Source organism: Hypanus sabinus, chromosome 4 (genome assembly GCF_030144855.1).
Source record: "Hypanus sabinus isolate sHypSab1 chromosome 4, sHypSab1.hap1, whole genome shotgun sequence".
Taxonomy (NCBI): Eukaryota; Metazoa; Chordata; class Chondrichthyes; order Myliobatiformes; family Dasyatidae; genus Hypanus; species Hypanus sabinus.
Genome location: NC_082709.1, coordinates 171705906 through 171724986, shown reverse-complemented (window position 1 = coordinate 171724986; position 19081 = coordinate 171705906). Strand labels below are relative to the sequence as shown.

General features: G+C 41.8%; 2 protein-coding genes across 16 annotated transcripts in view; one reads left to right on the top strand and one right to left on the bottom strand.

Annotated features, from left to right (window-relative positions):
• The window catches only part of kcnj15 (potassium inwardly rectifying channel subfamily J member 15), a 189540-nt gene that overhangs the window by 36955 nt on the left and 133504 nt on the right, over positions 1 to 19081 (bottom strand). The window lies entirely within an intron of this gene.
• Positions 1 to 19081, top strand: part of erg (ETS transcription factor ERG) — a 275925-nt gene that overhangs the window by 234751 nt on the left and 22093 nt on the right. For all 15 annotated transcript variants that reach the window (XM_059968797.1, XM_059968793.1, XM_059968798.1 and 12 more), the window contains 2 exons: positions 7718 to 7869; positions 10993 to 11196. In XM_059968797.1, the coding sequence (XP_059824780.1) occupies positions 7718 to 7869; positions 10993 to 11196 (356 nt within the window). The remainder of the gene's footprint in view (positions 1 to 7717; positions 7870 to 10992; positions 11197 to 19081) is intronic.

Here is a 19081-nt window from a genome sequence, read left to right as displayed (position 1 = left end):
ATCATAGTTTATGTTATACTCATCCACTTTGTACCCTATTCCCACAATCCTTGATTTTGTTAGCACCCAAGAATCTATTGATCTTATCTTTGAATATATCAATGACTATGTCGACAGAACTCAAGTGAGTAAGAAATGTCTATTCATCACAGTAGTAATATATTGAGAAGTATAACTTGATATTATGTTGGGTTAGGATAAGCAAAAGGTGAGGTAAAGATCAGTCAGGAGTTTATTGATCAGTGGAATAGATTAATGGGTAGAAAGCCTACACCCATTCAAATCAATGTTAGTCTGTCACTGAGTATATCTTAGCTCCAATAGAATTCCACTGCAAGGACTTCTGAAAAGATTCAGGTATCTCCCATGCTAAAAATGGGAGAAATTCCTCATTATTTCTGGGGCCATCATAGACCATGACATACAAGTAATGTTCAAACAAAGTATAAATCAAAAAATGAAAACGAGAGATTCTGCAGATGTCGGAAATCCAGAGCAACTTGCACAAAATGCTGGAGGATCTCAGCAGGTCAGGCAGCATCTATGGAAGGGAATAAGAAGCTGATGCTTTAGACTGAGACCCTTCATCAGGACTGGAAAGGAAGGAAGAAGAAGGTGAGGAGAGTGGAAGGAGTACAAGTTGGCAGGTGATAGGTGAAATCAGGTGAGTGGGAATATGTGGATGTGTGGGTGGGAGTGGGGAGATGAATTGAGAGGCTGGGAGGTGACAGCTGGAAGAGGTAAAGAGCTGAAGAAGAAGGACTCTGATAGGAGAGGTGATAGAATCATAGGAGAAAGGGAAGGATGAAGGGAATCAGAGGGAGGTGATGGGTAGCTGAGAAAAAGAAGAGAAGAGGTTAGAGGGAGCCAGAATGAGGAATGGAAAGAGATAGAAGGAGGATGCAAAGCTACTGGAATTTAGATAAATCAATGTTCATGCCCTCAAGTTGAAGGCTACACAGATGGGAAATGAAGCATTACTCCTCCAACCTGAGAAAGTGTCCTCATCATGTCAGCAGAGGAGGTCATGGACTGACGTATTGTATTGGGAATAAATCAGAGCATGATGGAATACACTTTGGGTCAGGCAGCATCCACCAAGAAAGAAACAGGATTAACATTCCAGGTTCATGAACTCTCATCAGAATTTCCAGCTTCTGCTGTTTTTTTTTTATTTTTGCTTTCTGATAAACACAAAGCATATTAGAACCAGAGCTGAAGGTGAAGGTCTGGCTAATCGTGAATACTTGACTAGTTTAAGCAGCTGTTTTCCACTGCTGTTGGGATGATTGTGGCAAAATTTCATACCAGAACCAACCCAAAACATTCCTGTGGCTATGAATGCAGTGGGCCTCAAGATGAAATTCTGGAAGCTCTGGCAAGGAAAGGAGAAGTTACATCTCCATGTGAGTGACAGACCTTGTGTAATTGTGCAACACACACTGGATCATGTAAATGCGCAGAGACAGAGATAGATAGAGAGAGATAGAGTGGGAAGAGAGAGAGAAAGAGAGAGAGACACAGAAAGAGGAGAGAGTGAGGGGGAAGAGACAAATATAGAAAAGGGGAGAGAAGGGGCTGTGTGAGGGAGAAAGAGAGGGAGAGACTGAAACCATTAGTTCAAATCATTACCTTTCTTACAGATTTGCTTTAACATGACCTGGCCATAAATTCTAAGCCCAGAAGTCTATACTAGACAGCAAACTTAAGACACAATTTTATGAAAACAGCAGAGGAATTTTATGGCTTTGCATTGTTAAATATAAAACTTGAGTGGCAAAAATAAATGCATTTTCCTGTCAGATTTTCTGCACATTATAACAACAATCCATGTCTTTCCCTCCATCTCAACCTGGGTATGTCCCATGTCCTTGTCCAAATTTGACAATATCAAGCCTACTGTGAATCAGGCCAACATCTAACTGTGGTTAACTTCATATGAAAACAAATCAATTTTTTTGTTGGGTTGTTATTCAGCTCTCTGCCTGCACAGCCCTCCCCTGGCACACAATGGCAAGCAAGCACATTTTAACTGTGCTGGGCATTCCGCAGCACAATTCAGCTGTAGGCCTGCAATTGGTCCAAATTTTGAACCAGACAGTCTTGTTTATAAGTGGGCTGCTGGGAAATGTCTGAAGTGCATACCACAGCACCAAACACCTGTATTTATTTTTGAAATGAGGATAACTTGTTCCAGTTTTGTTTCATTGCATTGCTAATGAAGGCACGTGTCAGAACTGAAGGAATGCACCCATTTCTGTCCCTACCTTGCTCCCTTTCAATTGAAGTTTGAAATATGCACCAGCTCCATGGTACTGCATGTTGTAAACTGAAAGAAATGGCCACATCCTGATGTCTAAAGCGTGTGTGGGTGGTCTTGATTCTAGTTAATTTTCAGTCACTCCAAGATAGGGTGTCTGACTCTTTTTAAGAGGAATATAGCACCCTGTACTAATTAGAGCCAATCTTCATAATTTGAGAGCTCGGAGACAGCTTTGGCTGGAAATGCAAAAATAACACTTTCAGCTATTTCACGTGCTGGAGAAGGAGTCAATTAGCTTTGCTCTCTGACTGCATGGAGCATGTGAGGCTGCTTTATATATGCTCATTTACTGTAGGATTTCAGAAAAAATAATGCACACAGTGGAAACTTTATTAGGTACACCTGTACACCTGCTTATTAATGCAAATACCTAATCAGCCAGTCATGAGGTGGCAACTCAATGCATCAAAGCATGCAGACATGGTCAAGAGGTTCTCTCATTGTTCAGACCAAACATTGGGAGCGCGGGGGAAGAAATGTGATCGAAGTGACTTTGACCATGAGGAGAGGGAAAAAGGATCAGCCATGACTAAATGGTGGAGCAGACTCGAACCTATTTCTGCTTCTATGTTTTATGGTCTTATGGAATGATTGTTGGTGCCAGACTGGGTGGTTGGAGTATCTCAGAAATTGCTGATCTCCTGGGATTTTCATGCACAGCAGTCTCTGGAGTTGAAGGAGAATGGTGTGAAAACTTAAAGAAAAACTTCCAGTGAGCAACAGTTCTGTGGGTGAAAATTCCTTGAAAATAAGAGAGGTCAGAGGAGAATGGCTAGGCTGGTTCAAGCTGACAAGAAGGTGACAGTAACTCAAATAACAATCTGTTACAACAGTGGTGTGCAGAAGGGCATCTCTGAATACACAACATGTCAAGCTTTGAAGTGGACGGGTACAACAGTAGAAAACCACGAACATACATTCAGTGGCCAATTTATTAGGGACAGGAGGTACTTAACAAAATGGCAACAGAGTGTATATGCTGGGGAACTTTTCAATACACATTGGTTTAATTATTTAAAATCATTTCAAATTAACTTATTTTAACAATGTTTTGCCCTGTAATGTATCACATCTGTGTATACTTGTTAGCCAATCCAATTTGGCTGGAAGTGATCTTGATACCCTAACATTCCCCCATTTTACCCCAGTCCTTTTCACTATCTAATAGCTTTCAATTAACAAACATTTTAAAGGACATTGAACTAAGACAGCTGATTAGCATCTTAAGTTGTATCTCCTGCATCATTCCTTTCGCAGTGCAGGGTAAATGTACAGGAATGTTCCCAGGATTTGAGGAAATGAGTTATAATGAAAGGTTGAACAGGTTAGGATTTTATTCCATGGAGTAAAAGAAAATGAGGGGAGATCTTATAAAGCCATACAAAATTATAAGTGGTATAGATAGGGTGAATATATGCAGGTTTTTTTTCCCTCAGGTTGGGTGAGACTAGAACTAGAGAAGGGTTTACCGTGAAGGGTGAAATATTTAAGGGGAATCTGAGGGGGAATTTCTTCACTCAGAGAGTGGTGTGGGTGTGGATTGGGTTGCCAGTGGAACTGGTAGATGCAAGTTCAATTGTAATAGTTAAGGAAAGTTTGGATAAGTGCATGGATGGGAGAGGAATTTTGGGCTATGGTCCATGAGCAGGTCAATGGGACTAGGCAAATCAGATCAGCATAGACTAGGCAGACTGAAGAGTCTGTTTCTGGTCTATAATCCTCTATGACTCTATCCCAGGGGATTAAACTTCAATTTATAAAGACTCCAGGACAGTGCTAGACTGTTGGGTCACTTTGGCCTGTCATGACTTCATTGTAGCAGTGGTTGCTACACAATGTAGTTGATAAAAAACATCCAAATATCACTTTCTATTTTATTAAGGAAATTCAATATTATTGAGGATGTGTAACATGTCCACAGGTTGGCTTTCAGTCCAAGTCTTATTTTCAGGAAAGGACACACACCAATTTTCTTGGAGACCTCCCTTCCCACACCCATATTGACCTGTCCTTGGTTTTCTCCACGGCCAGGGTGAGGCCAAAATAGAAGAGTAATGTCTCAATTTGCACCTTTGTGATCTACAACCCAATGATATGGACATTGTATTTTCTGATTTCAAGTAACACACACTCACTGGGCTCTCTTCTCTCTTCTTCTGATCCATCAGGTTTTCTCAGCGTTCTTATTCCCCTTTTCCATAATTTCCAGCTTGTCTTCTACCTGATGCCTTCTGGCTATCACCCATACCCTTACCTAAGGAGTCTCCTATCTCCTCTCCCAGTTGGTCCATTCTGCCTGTCATTGCTCCTTTTTCTGGTTCAGTTTGTCACCTTCTTTCCTATCAGATTCCAACATTTGCTGCCCCTTGTGGCTCCACATATTTCCTTCTAGCTAGCCTCTATTTCGATATCACCACAACCCCCACCACTCCAACCTAATTTCTTTCCCTAATACTTCCCATCCCTTTCTTCGATAAGGCCATAAAATCATAAGACATAGGAGCAGAATTAGGTCATTTGGCCCTTCGAGTCCGTCCAGCCATATCATCATGGCTGATCTATTTCCTCTATTTGCAGTGAACTATTGGGTCTCATCCAGTTCCAATCTTACGTGTTCATCATAGCGACTGTCAGTATATTCCCCTTGGTGAGCCAGGTATGCAGTAATTCTGACAATCTCTCCTCTCTTCTGGCAACTGACTCCACAACCTATAGACTCAAATACAACTCCTGTTCTCTGTATCTATTTATTTATTTAGCAATTTGTCTTCTTTTCCAAATTGATTATTTGTTAGCCATTGTTTGGCAACAGTTTTCCTGAATTCTATTGTATTTCTTTATTTTCCTGTAAGTGCCTGTTAGAAAATGAATCTCAAGGCAGTATATGGTGAAATATGCAGATAGTATATACTGTGGTATTAAACTGACATTGATTCTGAATTTCACCGTGCTTGCTTTCTCAGACAATTATCATCTCTATTCAAATATTCATTCGCAATGCAAGTGGAAAAGGAAATCACCTCTATCAGTCCCAGCTAATGCATTCTAGCCAAGTTTATGATGGGATCACCTCAGAGATTTTTGAAAGTTCTGCACCATTGAGTCTGTCAGTGTAAAAACCTAACCATGTTTCACTGAGACCAATTTACTTCTGAGCTTCTGTTTTACATGTCAGAAGACAGCTGTGCATCTCTGTCTCCATCCTACTGCTGTATGCATCCACAGCTTTACAATATACAGTCAAGAACAAGACGGATTCACTTGTTCTTCTGGCAATGCCCCAGTATTTGTGACTTCTGAGAAAATAAGTCAGTCTACACTCAGTGGCCACCTTATTAAGGACCTCCTGCATCTCATAATGTGGTCACTGAGCTTATGTTCATGGTCTTCTTTTACTGTGGCCCATCCACATCAAGGTCTGATGTATTGGGCATTTAGAGATGATCTTCTGCATGTTAATTGAGTTACTGTCGCCTTCCTGTCAGCTGAACCTTTCTCCTCTGACTTCTTCCATTGGCAAGATATTATCACAACAAAACTGCTGCTCACTTGAAGTTTTTTCTCTGTTTCTCATGCCATTCTCTGTAAACTCTAGAGACTGTTGTATGTGAAGATCCCAGGAGATCAGCAGATTTAGAGATACTCAAACCACCCTGTCTGGCACTGACAATCATTCCATGGCCAAAGTCACTTAGATCACATTTCTTCCCCATTCAATTGTTTGTTCTGAGCAACTGAACCTCTTGAACATTTCCTTATGTTTTCATGCATGGAATTCCTCCCACATGATTAGCTAATAAAATATTTGCATTAATGAGCTGGTGCATAGGTATACCTAATAAAATGGCGTCTGTGTATGTATCACAGTGTAATGGATTAGAGATAGTGTTCAAAGATATTGACCCAGGGATTCTGAAAGAAAATTTATACCTCCATGTACGTAGTATGTAACTTTTTAGGGCAAATGGTATTTAAAGAAAGTCTAAAAGATCTCAGTAAGGAAGTTCATTGCAGAGTGGTCTAATGTCCTTTTTTACTGTATTTATAAACCCCTCTGTTTTCTAGTGAGAAGTAAGAATTCAGAATCTGGACATATGAATGATTAGCAGTATCAGAGTCCTTCAACAAATACTGATGAAAATGAGCCAATGCATCTGTTAGTGCATTCTTTGACTTCTGTGGGAAGGGTTATTGAGAAAACATGGGGTTCAGGCACTGACTGACCTAATATGCGACATGTACACAAATAAAGGGCACATTCGTGCTTGGATGAGAGCAGAAGTACAAGTTTCCCTGGATGGTGATTCCAGCAGGTCTGGCATGATGAGGAGAAATGGAAGGATGGCTCTTCTATGTTCAGCCTCAAAGTACAGAGCTCTTACCTTAACTTTGGGTACTTTGTCTGGGCAAGTTATGACGCGCCTAGTCTGTTTTCATTCTTGGGCCCAATTGTAGTTTCACAGAATCTAACACTCCTGGCTGAACCAGGCAGAGAGGATGAGAGCGTATTCACAGCAACAGCAGCAGAATGGCCAGAGACCATTCTGAATGTTGGATACAGCTCCCATCAGTCTTGTTTATCCAGACCCATAAGGACATCAGAAAGAATGTATACTAGTCTTCTCATCCTGTTGTGGAGCTCTCTGCCTATGTCTACATGATTCTTTAAGAAAGTCAGTATGGGCATCAAAACATTCAGTGCTAGTGCTGATCATGAGCAGAAGCTAAATAACGTCACTGGAAACTGGCTTGTCTAAGGTGAAGACCAGTTGTTGAGCACAAGATGTGCAGTTAAAATAGAATAAGGCACTAGATTTGTGTAGACAAATGGCAGAGCTTTGTGCTAACAATTTACCTCTTTAGAGATCTCATTGTGCTATGGTTTGGAGGGAAAAATGGTGGTTGAAGTTAGACTTTTGTCAGAACAATAAATAGACCATACGGTTACTGAAAAATGTCATGTTTTGAAATATGTTTTCAAGTTGATTCTTGCTTAGCAAGTCATTTCCTACCAGTTAATGAGTCCTTGTTTCACTGACCAAAACTTGATCTCTGCGTCTCATGTTCCCTTTGCTAAAAGTAGCCTCGTTAAATTGTTTAATACCCCTTGGAGACCCCAAATCACTAACATTTTGTTCCACTGAAAGAAACCCCCTACACAGAATTTTATGCAATGCATCTGTTGTTTCAGAGGAACATGAAAAACATGCTACATAATAAAACATTCATTCTGTTTAATGCCAAGTGTGTGTGAGTTTATGAAGGACTGATGTTTGCATGCTTTGCCAAACTCCTCACCTGCAGCCACCCCAGGTGCCCCAGCCACATAGCACCTGCATTCCACTCATAAATGTTCACTGATTTTCACAAAACTTTTTTTTTTAATTTGTGCAGAAACTCACCAGAACATTGCAGCGTAGCCAAAGCAGGGAAGATGGTCAGTGGCTCAGAGAACGTTCCAATGAGCTACAGTAACTACATGGAGGAGAAGCATGTCCCGCCTCCCAACATGACAACTAATGAGCGGAGAGTGATTGTGCCAGCAGGTAAGTATTTTAAGGACAACTTTTAAGCATATGGCTACTAGCATGCACAACAGATGGCAAAATAAAGCATGCAAACACACACACACACACGCACGCACGCACGCACGCACGCACGCACGCACACACACACACACACACACACACACACACACACACACACACACACACACACACACACACACACACACACACACACACACACACACACACACACACACACCAGCTTGGGTCAACACTTACAGAATAAAGAAAAACATGTTCAAACTGGTGAAATTGGGCACGAGCAGGAATGCAAAACAGATGGAACTTTCTGAGCTTTCATAGTATGGTGGTGATGCTTTGGTTAAGCTACTGGGCGGGTAGCTCGGAGCTCTCAACTAGCCCTGTCCAGATAAAGGGTCTTGACCGTCCATTTCTCTCCTTAGATGCGACTTGACCTGCTGACTTCCTCCAGTGTGGTGTGTGAGCTCAGCTAACAATCCAGAGATCTGAGTTCAAAAGTCCCACTAGCGCAGCTAAGGAATTTAAATTCAGCAAATAATATAGAATTGAAGCAAATGTGTTCATTTAAAGTGATGACTGCAAGCTAACTGGATAATTGGAGGATGCCTTCTGGTTCACTAACATTTTTCGGGAGAGGAGATCCTGACCTGATTTGACACATAAATGACAAGTGGTTGGCTCTTATTTCAGGAGGACATAGGGATGGGCAATATCCAGATCCTGAAAAGGGAATGAATAAAGGATATTGCATTATGGTCAATTTTTAATGCAAGGCAGGACTGAAGATCAGGAGAAGGTCATATTGAGAGAATGATCTAATTCCAATGGTTCTATAACCTGTCAATGTCAAAGTTAGACCTCTGAAGAGGGATATGGGCTTTTGTTCTAACGTTGGTGCAGGATAAATTTCAACTAATCTAAATTACTTTGGGAGACAATGTACAATTGTCCTTCTCCCATTGCAGTTAGGCTGTGCACATGTTGCCCTTTTCTGTACCCTGTTTCTGTCTCCTTGAATTTAATTGTGGCAAGGCCAACAGTATGGAATTAGAAAATATATCACTACCTGGGGTTATTATCAAACTTTCTTCCATATTATTTGCCATTAAAGGGAGCATTACACAATCATACATTCAGATAGAATCTTGTTAATTGCTTGGAGACACAAGAAACTGCAAATGCTGGAAGCTGGAGCAACAAATTGCTGGAGGGACTTTATGGATCAAGCATTATCTTTAGGAAGGTGTGGGAGGGAGAAGGAGGAATTGTCGATGTTTCCGGTTGAAACACTGTGTCATATCACTGTCCATTATTGTTTTTCTGAAATGATTGCAGGACAAAAAGAGAATGGCATGGTAGCATAGTAGCTAGCATCATGCTTTATAGATCAGCAACCCAGGCAAAATTCCCGCTGTGACTGTAAGGAGTTTGTATGTTCTCTCTGTGACCACGTGGTCTTCCTCTAGGTGCTCTGGTTTCCTCCTACAGGCCAAAGATGTACTGGTTGGTAGGTTCATTGGTCATTGTATATTGTCCTATGATTAGGCTTAGATTAAATCAGGAGATTGCCGGGCAGTGCGGCTTGAAGAACCAGGAGGGACCTGTTCCATGCTGTATCCCAATAAATAAATTTTTAAATATAGAAGTGAGGGACTGGGCATATGTACGTGTAGATGCATGTCTCCATGCAACTTCGAATATACTGCCCATAACTGGAGTATGAGTGTTGTCTGGAGAAGAGTGACCGTTGAGGATAAAATTAGTGCTATTAATTCCTCAAGCAAGATGTGCAGGTGCAGTGGAAGAGACAGAGGGGAAGATTTTCTACTTTGGTGGAAGTATAACAATAGCAGTCGTTTATCATCACCTCATCATAAACTCGTTATGATCTTGCACTTAACCATTTAGCTGTGCAGCACTTTTTCAGTAGCTTTTATTCTGCATTGCTATTGTTTTACCTTATTCTAGTTCAACACACAGTGTAAGAGCTGAGCTGCATGAACGGTAAGCAAGACAAGCTTTCCACTGTCTTGCTGCTTGTGACAATAATAAACCAATAATTGTTATCCATCCTGTCTCATTACATACACTGCGTGAAATTTTTCAGATGATCCCTGGCATCAGCTATAACTTAGTTGATGGTGCTTTTATCTCTGAATCACAAAGTCTTGTGTTTTAATCTCACACCTGGAGCTTAATCACAAAAAATGCTTAATGTTCCATTGAATGATACTTTTTTGAAGTGCTGTCTTTAGAAAGAACCATCGTATCAAATCCCCTCCTTACTCCTTTAGGAGGAAGCAATCCCATAGGGGCATTCTCCATGGAATTGTAAGGAGCTATTGGCGCCTTACCCAGAATCAATCCCTTACCCAGAATCCATCCCTTACCCAGAATCCATCCCTTAAAGAACATGACTAAAGCAATCATTTGATCATTATTTTATAGCTGATTATGGAAGTTTGGTCTGAGAAATGTCGCTGCTGCATTTTCTGCATTATGAGATGGCCTGTCCTTCAACAGTGGTTCATTGGCTCCAACGTATTTTAACCTAACATATATTGAAAGGCCTGGATAGAGTGGACATGGAAAGGATGGTGCCAACAGTGGGAGAGTCTAGAACCAGAAGACAGCGTAAAAATAGAAGGAAATCCCTTTAGAACAAAGATGATGAGGAATTTCTTTATCTAGACTGGTAATTCTGTGGAATTCATTGCTACATACGACTATGGAAAGCAAGCGATTCAACAAATTTAAGGCAGAGATTAGTAGGTTCTTGATTAGTAAGGGTGTCAAAGATTAAGGGGAGAAGACAGGAGAATGGGTTTGAGAGGGATAATAAACCAGCCACACTCAAATGGCAGAGTAGACTTGAAAGGCTGAGTAGCTTATTTCTGCTCCTATGTCTTATAGTTTGAAGAAACATAGAGCAGCACAGTATAGGTGCTTCAGTCCATGACGTTGGACCTCTGAGAAATGAACACCAAGCATCAATTCATAGTAGTCAGGTTGACAATGAATCAGAGCATAAAGTGACCACACTGCTTTCCATTGCTAATCTTTGTGCTTTCAATTTTATCCACCACCACCCACTACCCCACCCTGCTCCCTAACCTGAAGATCCTACACTGTGGTCCACAGATCATGTGAAACAATGGCTGGAGTGGGCAGTGAAGGAGTACGGCTTGATTGACGTCGATGTGCCGCTCTTCCAGAATGTTGATGGCAAGGAGCTCTGCAAAATGACCAAAGAGGATTTTCAGCGCCTCACCCCAAGCTACAATGCTGACATCCTTCTGTCACACCTGCAGTACCTCAGAGAGAGTAAGAACATTTAGCATCTTTTAAGAGTGTTTGGCATTGATTTTGGTCTTTTGAAAATCCAAGTTGATTTTCTCTCGTTTGCTTTACACAAAGTAAAACTTGTCCTGTGCTCCATGTTCCAATGCAGGGATGTGTCTGAAGCATCAGCACTATCTTTGACTACTTTACAATTTTTCAGTTGTAAAGTCATTCTCATGTGGATTGTGATGTGGTTATTAAGGTGCAGTTATAATAGCCCAATAAGATACCTTGGTATCTGGTTAAAGCCATTTCCTTGATTAATTGGCCTTTCTCCATATCAATTTCCTCCCATGCTATGCTGAAGGTTGCAACTTCATCTTGCTCTGTGCCTCCAAAGTTCAAAGTAAATTTCAAAATTCCAAGTTCAAAGCAAAGTTCAGTTCCTTGTGGACTTTGTGCTCCAGTTTTAAAAAGTGAGTCAGGCCAGTCAGTAGAGCAGGAGATTGCTTGGCTTAATAGTAACTTAGCAGGGGCTAACAATAGTGTGGCCATTGTGGGAATGGTCAGACTTTGGGTTAACAGGCTTGGGTGAAAACAGGTGTCAGCTAGAACTTATGTTTGAGAGGTCAGAGATATACTGTAACAAGTGTAGGTAGGATGGTAATTCATGTAGTAGAATACTCCTCCTGCTAAATGTGGGATTGCAGGGTACCTAATGGTCTCCATGATGACTACACCTACAGGAAGAGCACCCAACCTCAGCTGCTAAGTAACAAGGTCAAGGAACAGGATGGAGCTGGAGCCGGATGCCCTCCGGATCACCGGGGAGGCTGAAAGCTTCATAGATGAGACTCTCACTGAGGTGGTCACACCCAGAGTGCAGGCTTCATGGGTACTTGGGTGACCAGCAGGAGAAGCAAGGGCCACAGCAGATTCTGTGGCCGTGAAAGAGAAGCCAGATAGTGTGTTGTTTTCCAGGTGCTAGGGTACAGGATGCCTCAGAGCAGCTGCAGAAGATTTTCAAGAGGGAGGGTGAACAGCCACAGGTCGTAGTGCACATTGGCACTGATGACAAAGGGTAGAAAGGGTGAGAGGTCCTGCACAGTGAGTATAGGGAGTTTGGGAAGACTGAAGTACAGGAACTCCAAGGTAGTGATCTTTGGATTACTCCCAGAACCCCATGCTAGACAGGATAGGAATAGGACATCATTGCAAATGAATGAGTGGCTGAGGAAGTGGTGTGGGGGGAGCAGGTTTTCAGATCTCTGGATCAGTGGAATCACTTCTGGGGAAGATGAGGCCTACACAAAACGGCTGGGTTACACCTGAACCCGAAGGAACAAATATCCTTGTGGGCAGGTATGTTGGGGAGGGTTTGAACTAAGTTGACAGATGTATGAGAACTGGAGTGATAGGGTTCGGGATGGGGCAGTGGGCATACAAGTTGATGCATTGCATAGTGAGGCTGTGAGCAGGATGGGGTAGTTGGTATACAGTCGATGCATTGTGTAGTGAGGCTGTGAGGAAGGACAGGCAGATAATTCATTTGGTGATACAGTGTGGAGTAGGCCTTTTTAGCCCTTTGAGCATCATTGCCCAGCAGCTCCTGACAACGCTGATTAACCCTAACCTAATCATGGGACAATTTACAATGACCAATTAACCTACCTGGTATGCCTTTGGACTGTGGGAGGAAGACCCACGGCATTCCAGGCGAGAACCTACAAACTCCTATAGAGGACACTGGGATTGAACTCTGAATTCCTACGCCCCGAGCTGTAATAGCATTGTGCTAACATCATGCTACCATGGTGCCCATGGGGGCAAAATCGAAAATGGTGTTGAATACAGAACTGAAGGTGTTATATTTGAATGCACACACAATAATGACTAAGGTAAATGATCTTGTAGCACAGTTGGAGATTGGCAGGTGTGACATTGTGGGCATCACTGAGTCGTGGCTGAAGGAAGATCATAGCTGGAAGCTTAACATCCAGGGATACATATTGCATCAAAAGGAGAAGGAGGTAGTCAGCGGTTTTGGGATGATTCTGTTGGTAAAAAGATGAAAGCAAATCCTAAAAAGGATGACATATGATCAGAAAATGTAGAGTCGTTGTGGATAGAATTAATAAAATGCAAGGGTAAAGAAACCCTGATAAAAGTTATATACAGGCCCCTGAACAGTGACCAGGAGAAGGGATATAAATTTCAATGGGAAATAGAAAAGGCATGTAAAAAGGGCAATGTTATAATGGTCTTGGGGGATTTCAATATGCAGGTAGATTGGGAAAATCAGGTTGGTGCTGGATCCCAAGAGAAAGAATTTGTAGAATGCTTACGAGATGGCTTCTTAGAGCCACTTGTGTTGAGCCCATTAGGGGAAAGATAGTACTGGATTGGGTGTTGTGTAATGAACCAGATGTAATTAGGGAGCTTAAAGTAAAGGAAATCTTAGAAGGTAATGATCATAATATGATAGAATTCACCTGGCAGTTTGAAAGAGAGAAGATAAAATCAAATGTATGAATGTTACAGTGGAATAAAGGGCTTTGCAGAGGTATGAGAGAGGAGTTGGCAAAATTTGTTTGGAAGGAGACACTAGCAAAGATGGTGACAGAACAGCAATGGCTGGAGTTTCTGGGGGCAAGTAGGAAGGCACAGGATTGATTAATCACAAAGATTAAGATGTTTTCTAAAGGATGGGGCAACTGAGGCTGACAAGGGAAGTCAAAGACAGCATAAAAGCAAAAGAGAGGGCATATAAAACAGCAAAAATTAGTGTGAAGTTAGAGAATTGGGAAGCTTTTAAAAACCAACAGAAGGCAACTAAAAAAAACATAAGGAGAGAAAAGATTAAATATGAAGGTATGCTAGCCGACAATATCAAAGAGGATACCAGAAATTCTTTCAGACATATAAAGGGTAAAAGAGAGGTGAGAGTGGATATTGAACTGCTGGAAAATAGTGCTGGAGAGGTAGTGATGAGGGACAAAGAAATGGTTAAAAAATGAACTTAGCAAGTATTTTGCATGAGTCTTTACTGTGGAAGACACCAGCAGTATACCAGGAATTTGAGTATGTCAGGGGGCAGAAATGAGTGTTGTTGCTATTGCTAAGGAGGAGCTCCTTAGGAAGCTAAAGGGGCTGAAGGTAGGTAAGTCACCTGGACCAGATGGACTACACCCCAGAATTCTGAAAGATTTGGCTGAAGAGATTTATGAAGGCAATCAATAGTAATGATCTTTTAAGAATCACTAGATTCTGAAATACCAGAGGACAGGAAAATTGTATATGTCACTCTGCTCTAAGAAGGGAATGAGTCAGAAGTAAGGAACTTATGAAGGGACAGGTAGTGTTGAGGAAGAAGGGAGTCTGAAGAAGAACGTGGACAGATCAACGAATTACACGAAGGATATTAATAAGGTTGAAAGAGTGCAGAGAAGGTTTACAAGGATGTTGCTGGGACTTGAGAAACTGAGTTACAGAGAAAGGTTGAATAGGTTAGGACTTGGAGCGTAGAAGAATGAGGGGAGACTTGATAGAGGTATATAAAATTATGATGGGTATAGACAGAGTGAATGCAAGCAGGCTTTTTCCACTGAGGGCAGAAAAAAACCAGAGGACATGAGTTAAGGGTGAAGGGGGAAAAGTTTAAAGGGAACATGGGGGGGGGGGGGCTACTTCACACAGAGAGTGGTGGGAGTGTGGAATGAGCTGCTAGATGATGTGATAAATGTGGGCTCATTTTTAACATTTAAGAAAAACTTGGACAGGTACATGGATGAGAGGGGTATGGAGGGATATGGGCCAGGTGCAGGTCAGTGGGACTAGGCAAAAAAATGGTTCGACACAGCCAAGAAGGGCCAAAAGGCCTGTTTCTGTGCTGTAATGTTCTATGGTTCTAGATTGGGAGAATAATTAATGAAGTGGCAGATGGAATATAGTGTTGGGAAATGTATGGTCATGCACTTTGGTAAAGGAATAATAATGTAAACTATTTTATAAATGGGGAGAAAATTGAAAACTCGTGGTTACAAAGGGACTTGGGAGTCTTTATACAAGATTCTCTGAAGGTTGCCTTGTAGGTTGATTTGGTGCTAAGGAAGGTAAATGTAATGTGCCATTCATTTTGAGAGGACTAGAATATAAGAGCAAGGATGTAATACTGAGGCTTTATAAGACATTGGTCAGACTACACTTGGAGTATTGTGAACAGGTTTTGGCCTGTTCTCTAGGAAATTATGTTTTGGCATTGGAGATTGTCCAGAGGATGTGCATGAGAATGATTCCAGGAATTAAAGGGTTAACATGTGAGGACTGTTTGATGGCTCTGGGCCTGGGCTTTAGAAGAATGAAGGGGAATCTCAATGAAACATATGGAATATTGAAAGGCCTGGACAGATTGGACTTGAAGAAAATGTTTTCTATAGTGGGGGAATATTAGACCAGAGGGCATAGCCTTAGAATAGAGGGACATCCATTTAGAACAGAGATTAGAAGCAATTTCTTTAGCCAGAGGGTGGTGAATCTTTGGAATATTTTGCAATGGACACCTGTGGATGCCAAGTCATTTAGTATATTGAAAGTGGAGGCTGATAGGTTAATCAAGGTGTCAAAGGTTATGGGAGGAATGGAGAAGAATGAGGTTGAGAGGGGAAATAAGTCAGCCATGATGAAATGACGGAGCAGATTCAATGAGCTGAGTGGCCTAATTCTGCTCCTATGTCTTATTACATATATTTATTACATATATGTTACCATATACTACCCTGAGATTCATTTTCTTGTGGGCATTCAGAGTAAGTTCAAGAAACACAATAGAATCAATCTAAGGCTGCACCCAACAGGATGGACAGTCCACCAATGAGCTAAACTCTATCACTTAGCCAGGGAATTGCTGTGACCCATCCAGAAAGGCAGATAGGAATTTACAGCACAGAAATAGACCATTCTGTCCTCTGAGCTTTCCCAATGTTCATACTCTTTTACAACCCTTTTCTTGTCCTCCCTTATCCCACCCACCTGCTTGTCCATCACCTCCATCTCCATCGTCTATTCTGCTAGCATTGTCTTAAACGTGTCCATGCAAGCAACTTCAATTGTCCCACCTGCACGTGGTGAGTCGCTCTCTGACTTTAGCTGACATACACTTTCAGGGAGCCATTCGCTGGATTTTCCTCTCTTTTGTCTGATTATCAAGGGAGAACATGTTGCGTTGTATTGTGTGGCATTATGATTTAGAAGCTCCATATCTATGTGGCGCAGTTGAGGGAGGGGAGATGCCCTTTGCTTGATTGATATTTATATCAACCCCTTGAGGGATTACATCTGCTCAGAATAATTCCACAACTTTTTTTTAGCAACTTTTCTTGATATCCTTTAAGATTTTGAGCTACTGCAAAGCACTAGCTAAAAAAAACCATGACCAGATAAGACAACGAATAACTATCAGACGTAGTCTGACAGATGATAGAAATGAGCAACAAGCTGTAAGAGTAGTGATTGCAAGCATATGATCCCTTGTATTTGTATTAGATGGACTATTACCTGGGATGGCTCACCTCACCCTTGAGAAATGGTGGGCAGGTAGAGCTCAATTAGAGTGGGTCATTAGGAAGGAGAAGTTGTGACTAAATGAGAGAAATATTGGGGGCATCAGCAATGTGAAGAGTAGTAGTATAAAGTTCTGAAAGGGGAAGTAATGAGAAAAATGAGGGATGACCTCATTGAAACCTATCGAATGATGAAAGGTCCCAACAGAGTGGATGTGGAGAGGTTGTTTCCTATGGTGGGGAGTCTAAGACCAGATGACTCAACCTCCGAATGGAAGGGTGTCATTTTAGAATGGAGATGAGGAGGAATTTCCTTAGCCAGAGAGTGGTGAATCTGTGCAGTACATTGCCACAGGCGGCTGTGGAGGCCAAGCCTTTAGGTATATCTATGGCAGAGGTTGATAGATTCTCGATTGGTCAGGGAATGAAGGGAGAAGGCAGGAGATTGGGACTGATGAAATGGTAGAGCAGACTTGATGGGCCAAATGGCCTAATTCTGCTTCTATATCTTACAATCATGGGTGTGGCACGGCAATGGAGGTTGGGCGGGTTAGAATGGAGGAGGATTGGTGACAGGAATGGCATGGTTCTTGGAGTTAGATTTTACAATCTTACTCCCTTGGCTCTGCACCGTTAATTTGCCCTTGATGTATGTATGTATACCTTGTATGTAGGTCTGGCTTTCTTGAGTAGAGCAGATATTGGCGATGCATGTCTGAAGCCCGATGCAAAAGGCCCAGTGTCAGTGCCTGCTTTATCCATGGACACTGGTCCTTAATTTATGGGTCTTTATCAATGCAGAAGGCAAAGTACTAATAAAGATGAGAAAGTCTGCAGATGCTGGACATACAAAGCAACACACACAATATGGCAGAGGAACTCAGCGGGTCAGGCAGCATCTATGGAAATGAATAGATAGTTGACGTTTCAGGCCAAAACCCTTCTTCAGGACTGGAAAGGAAGGGGGAACATGCCAGAATAAAAAGGTGGGGGAGAGGGAAGGAGGCTTGCTGGAAAGTGATAAGTGAAGCCTGGTGGGTGCTGAAGGTCAAGGGCTGGAGAAGAAGGAATCTGATAGGAGAGGAGAGAGGACCATGGGAGAATAGGAAGGAGAAGGGGACCCAAGGAGATGTGATAGGCAATTGAGAAGAGGTAAAAGTTAGAGTGGGATTAGAGCAAAGCACTGATCATTGATAAGTTTGAACTTCTGGCTTCTCATGTTGCAGAGCTCATTGACCATTTAGAACTAGAAAACCATGCTGAAGTTCAAAGATGTTGTAACTAACTAATTAAATTGTCTAAACTTCATTTGGTTACCCCTGAATGAGCTGTTCAGCAAATAGATGCAGGCTCCCAAATTTGTTGTACAGATGGGGCTAGTGAATAGCTGATGTTGAGGAAGCTTCTTGCTAAAGCATTATATGGCAATATAAAGTGCAGAGAGGAGGGCACTGTACCGACGATTCTACTGCTGTCCGTTACCTGTCATGCTTCAGCCTCCTTAACATTGGCTTAAGGCCAACTCAGCCTTATTATTATCAAAGGAAGGGTAAAGCTGAGGTCACCACTGGAATTTTGCACTGCCAGGGTGAGCTACTTGACTGCATGCTCGCCTGGGAATGTGCTGTCTTCTCCCCAAAACAGTCATCAGTATCAGTAAGAAGCTCCTATGTATTAATTCATTGCCACAGATAGCTGTAGAGGCCAAATTATTGGGCATATTTAAAACAGATATTGATAAGGGCATCAAATGTTACAGCAGGAGAATGGAATTGAGAAGGTTGATAACTCAGGGATGATTGAATGGTGGAGCAGACTCAATGGACCACAAGGCCTAATACTACTCCAACGTTTGATAGTCTTAAGGAAGCAAACTCTAGCAAAAGTATTAGAAGGTTAAGAAAGTCAAGGTAAATATATGTGTTTATTGTTTATTTAGAGTAATTGATTTTATGTCAGAAATGATCACGTCAACCAAGCCTAATTACAACTGAATATCATCTGGAGTACTGTTAGAATAGAGAATAATTCTGGTTCATATTCACATGTAAAACTACTGACAAAAAATCCAAGGTCCAAGACCTTAGGAAATCATACCTTCAGACTTCATAGCAAAAGGTTGAGGGAGCTGCTGACTTTGTTGTGCCTCAAAAGATATTCTTGCCTTTTCAAATTGATCTGGTCAACACCATTTACCTTGATAGTTAGGGGAATGCAGTGAGGGGTAATGATGGTGGGGGTCACGTGTAACCACTGTTCAGCTCTGTCTCTCAGGAGTTATTCTGCTTCTCTTGATTCTAATTCTGCTGTAGTGAAGTAATTTACTCCTTTTATCTCTAAGCCATATCCATGACAGGAAAACCTGAGGT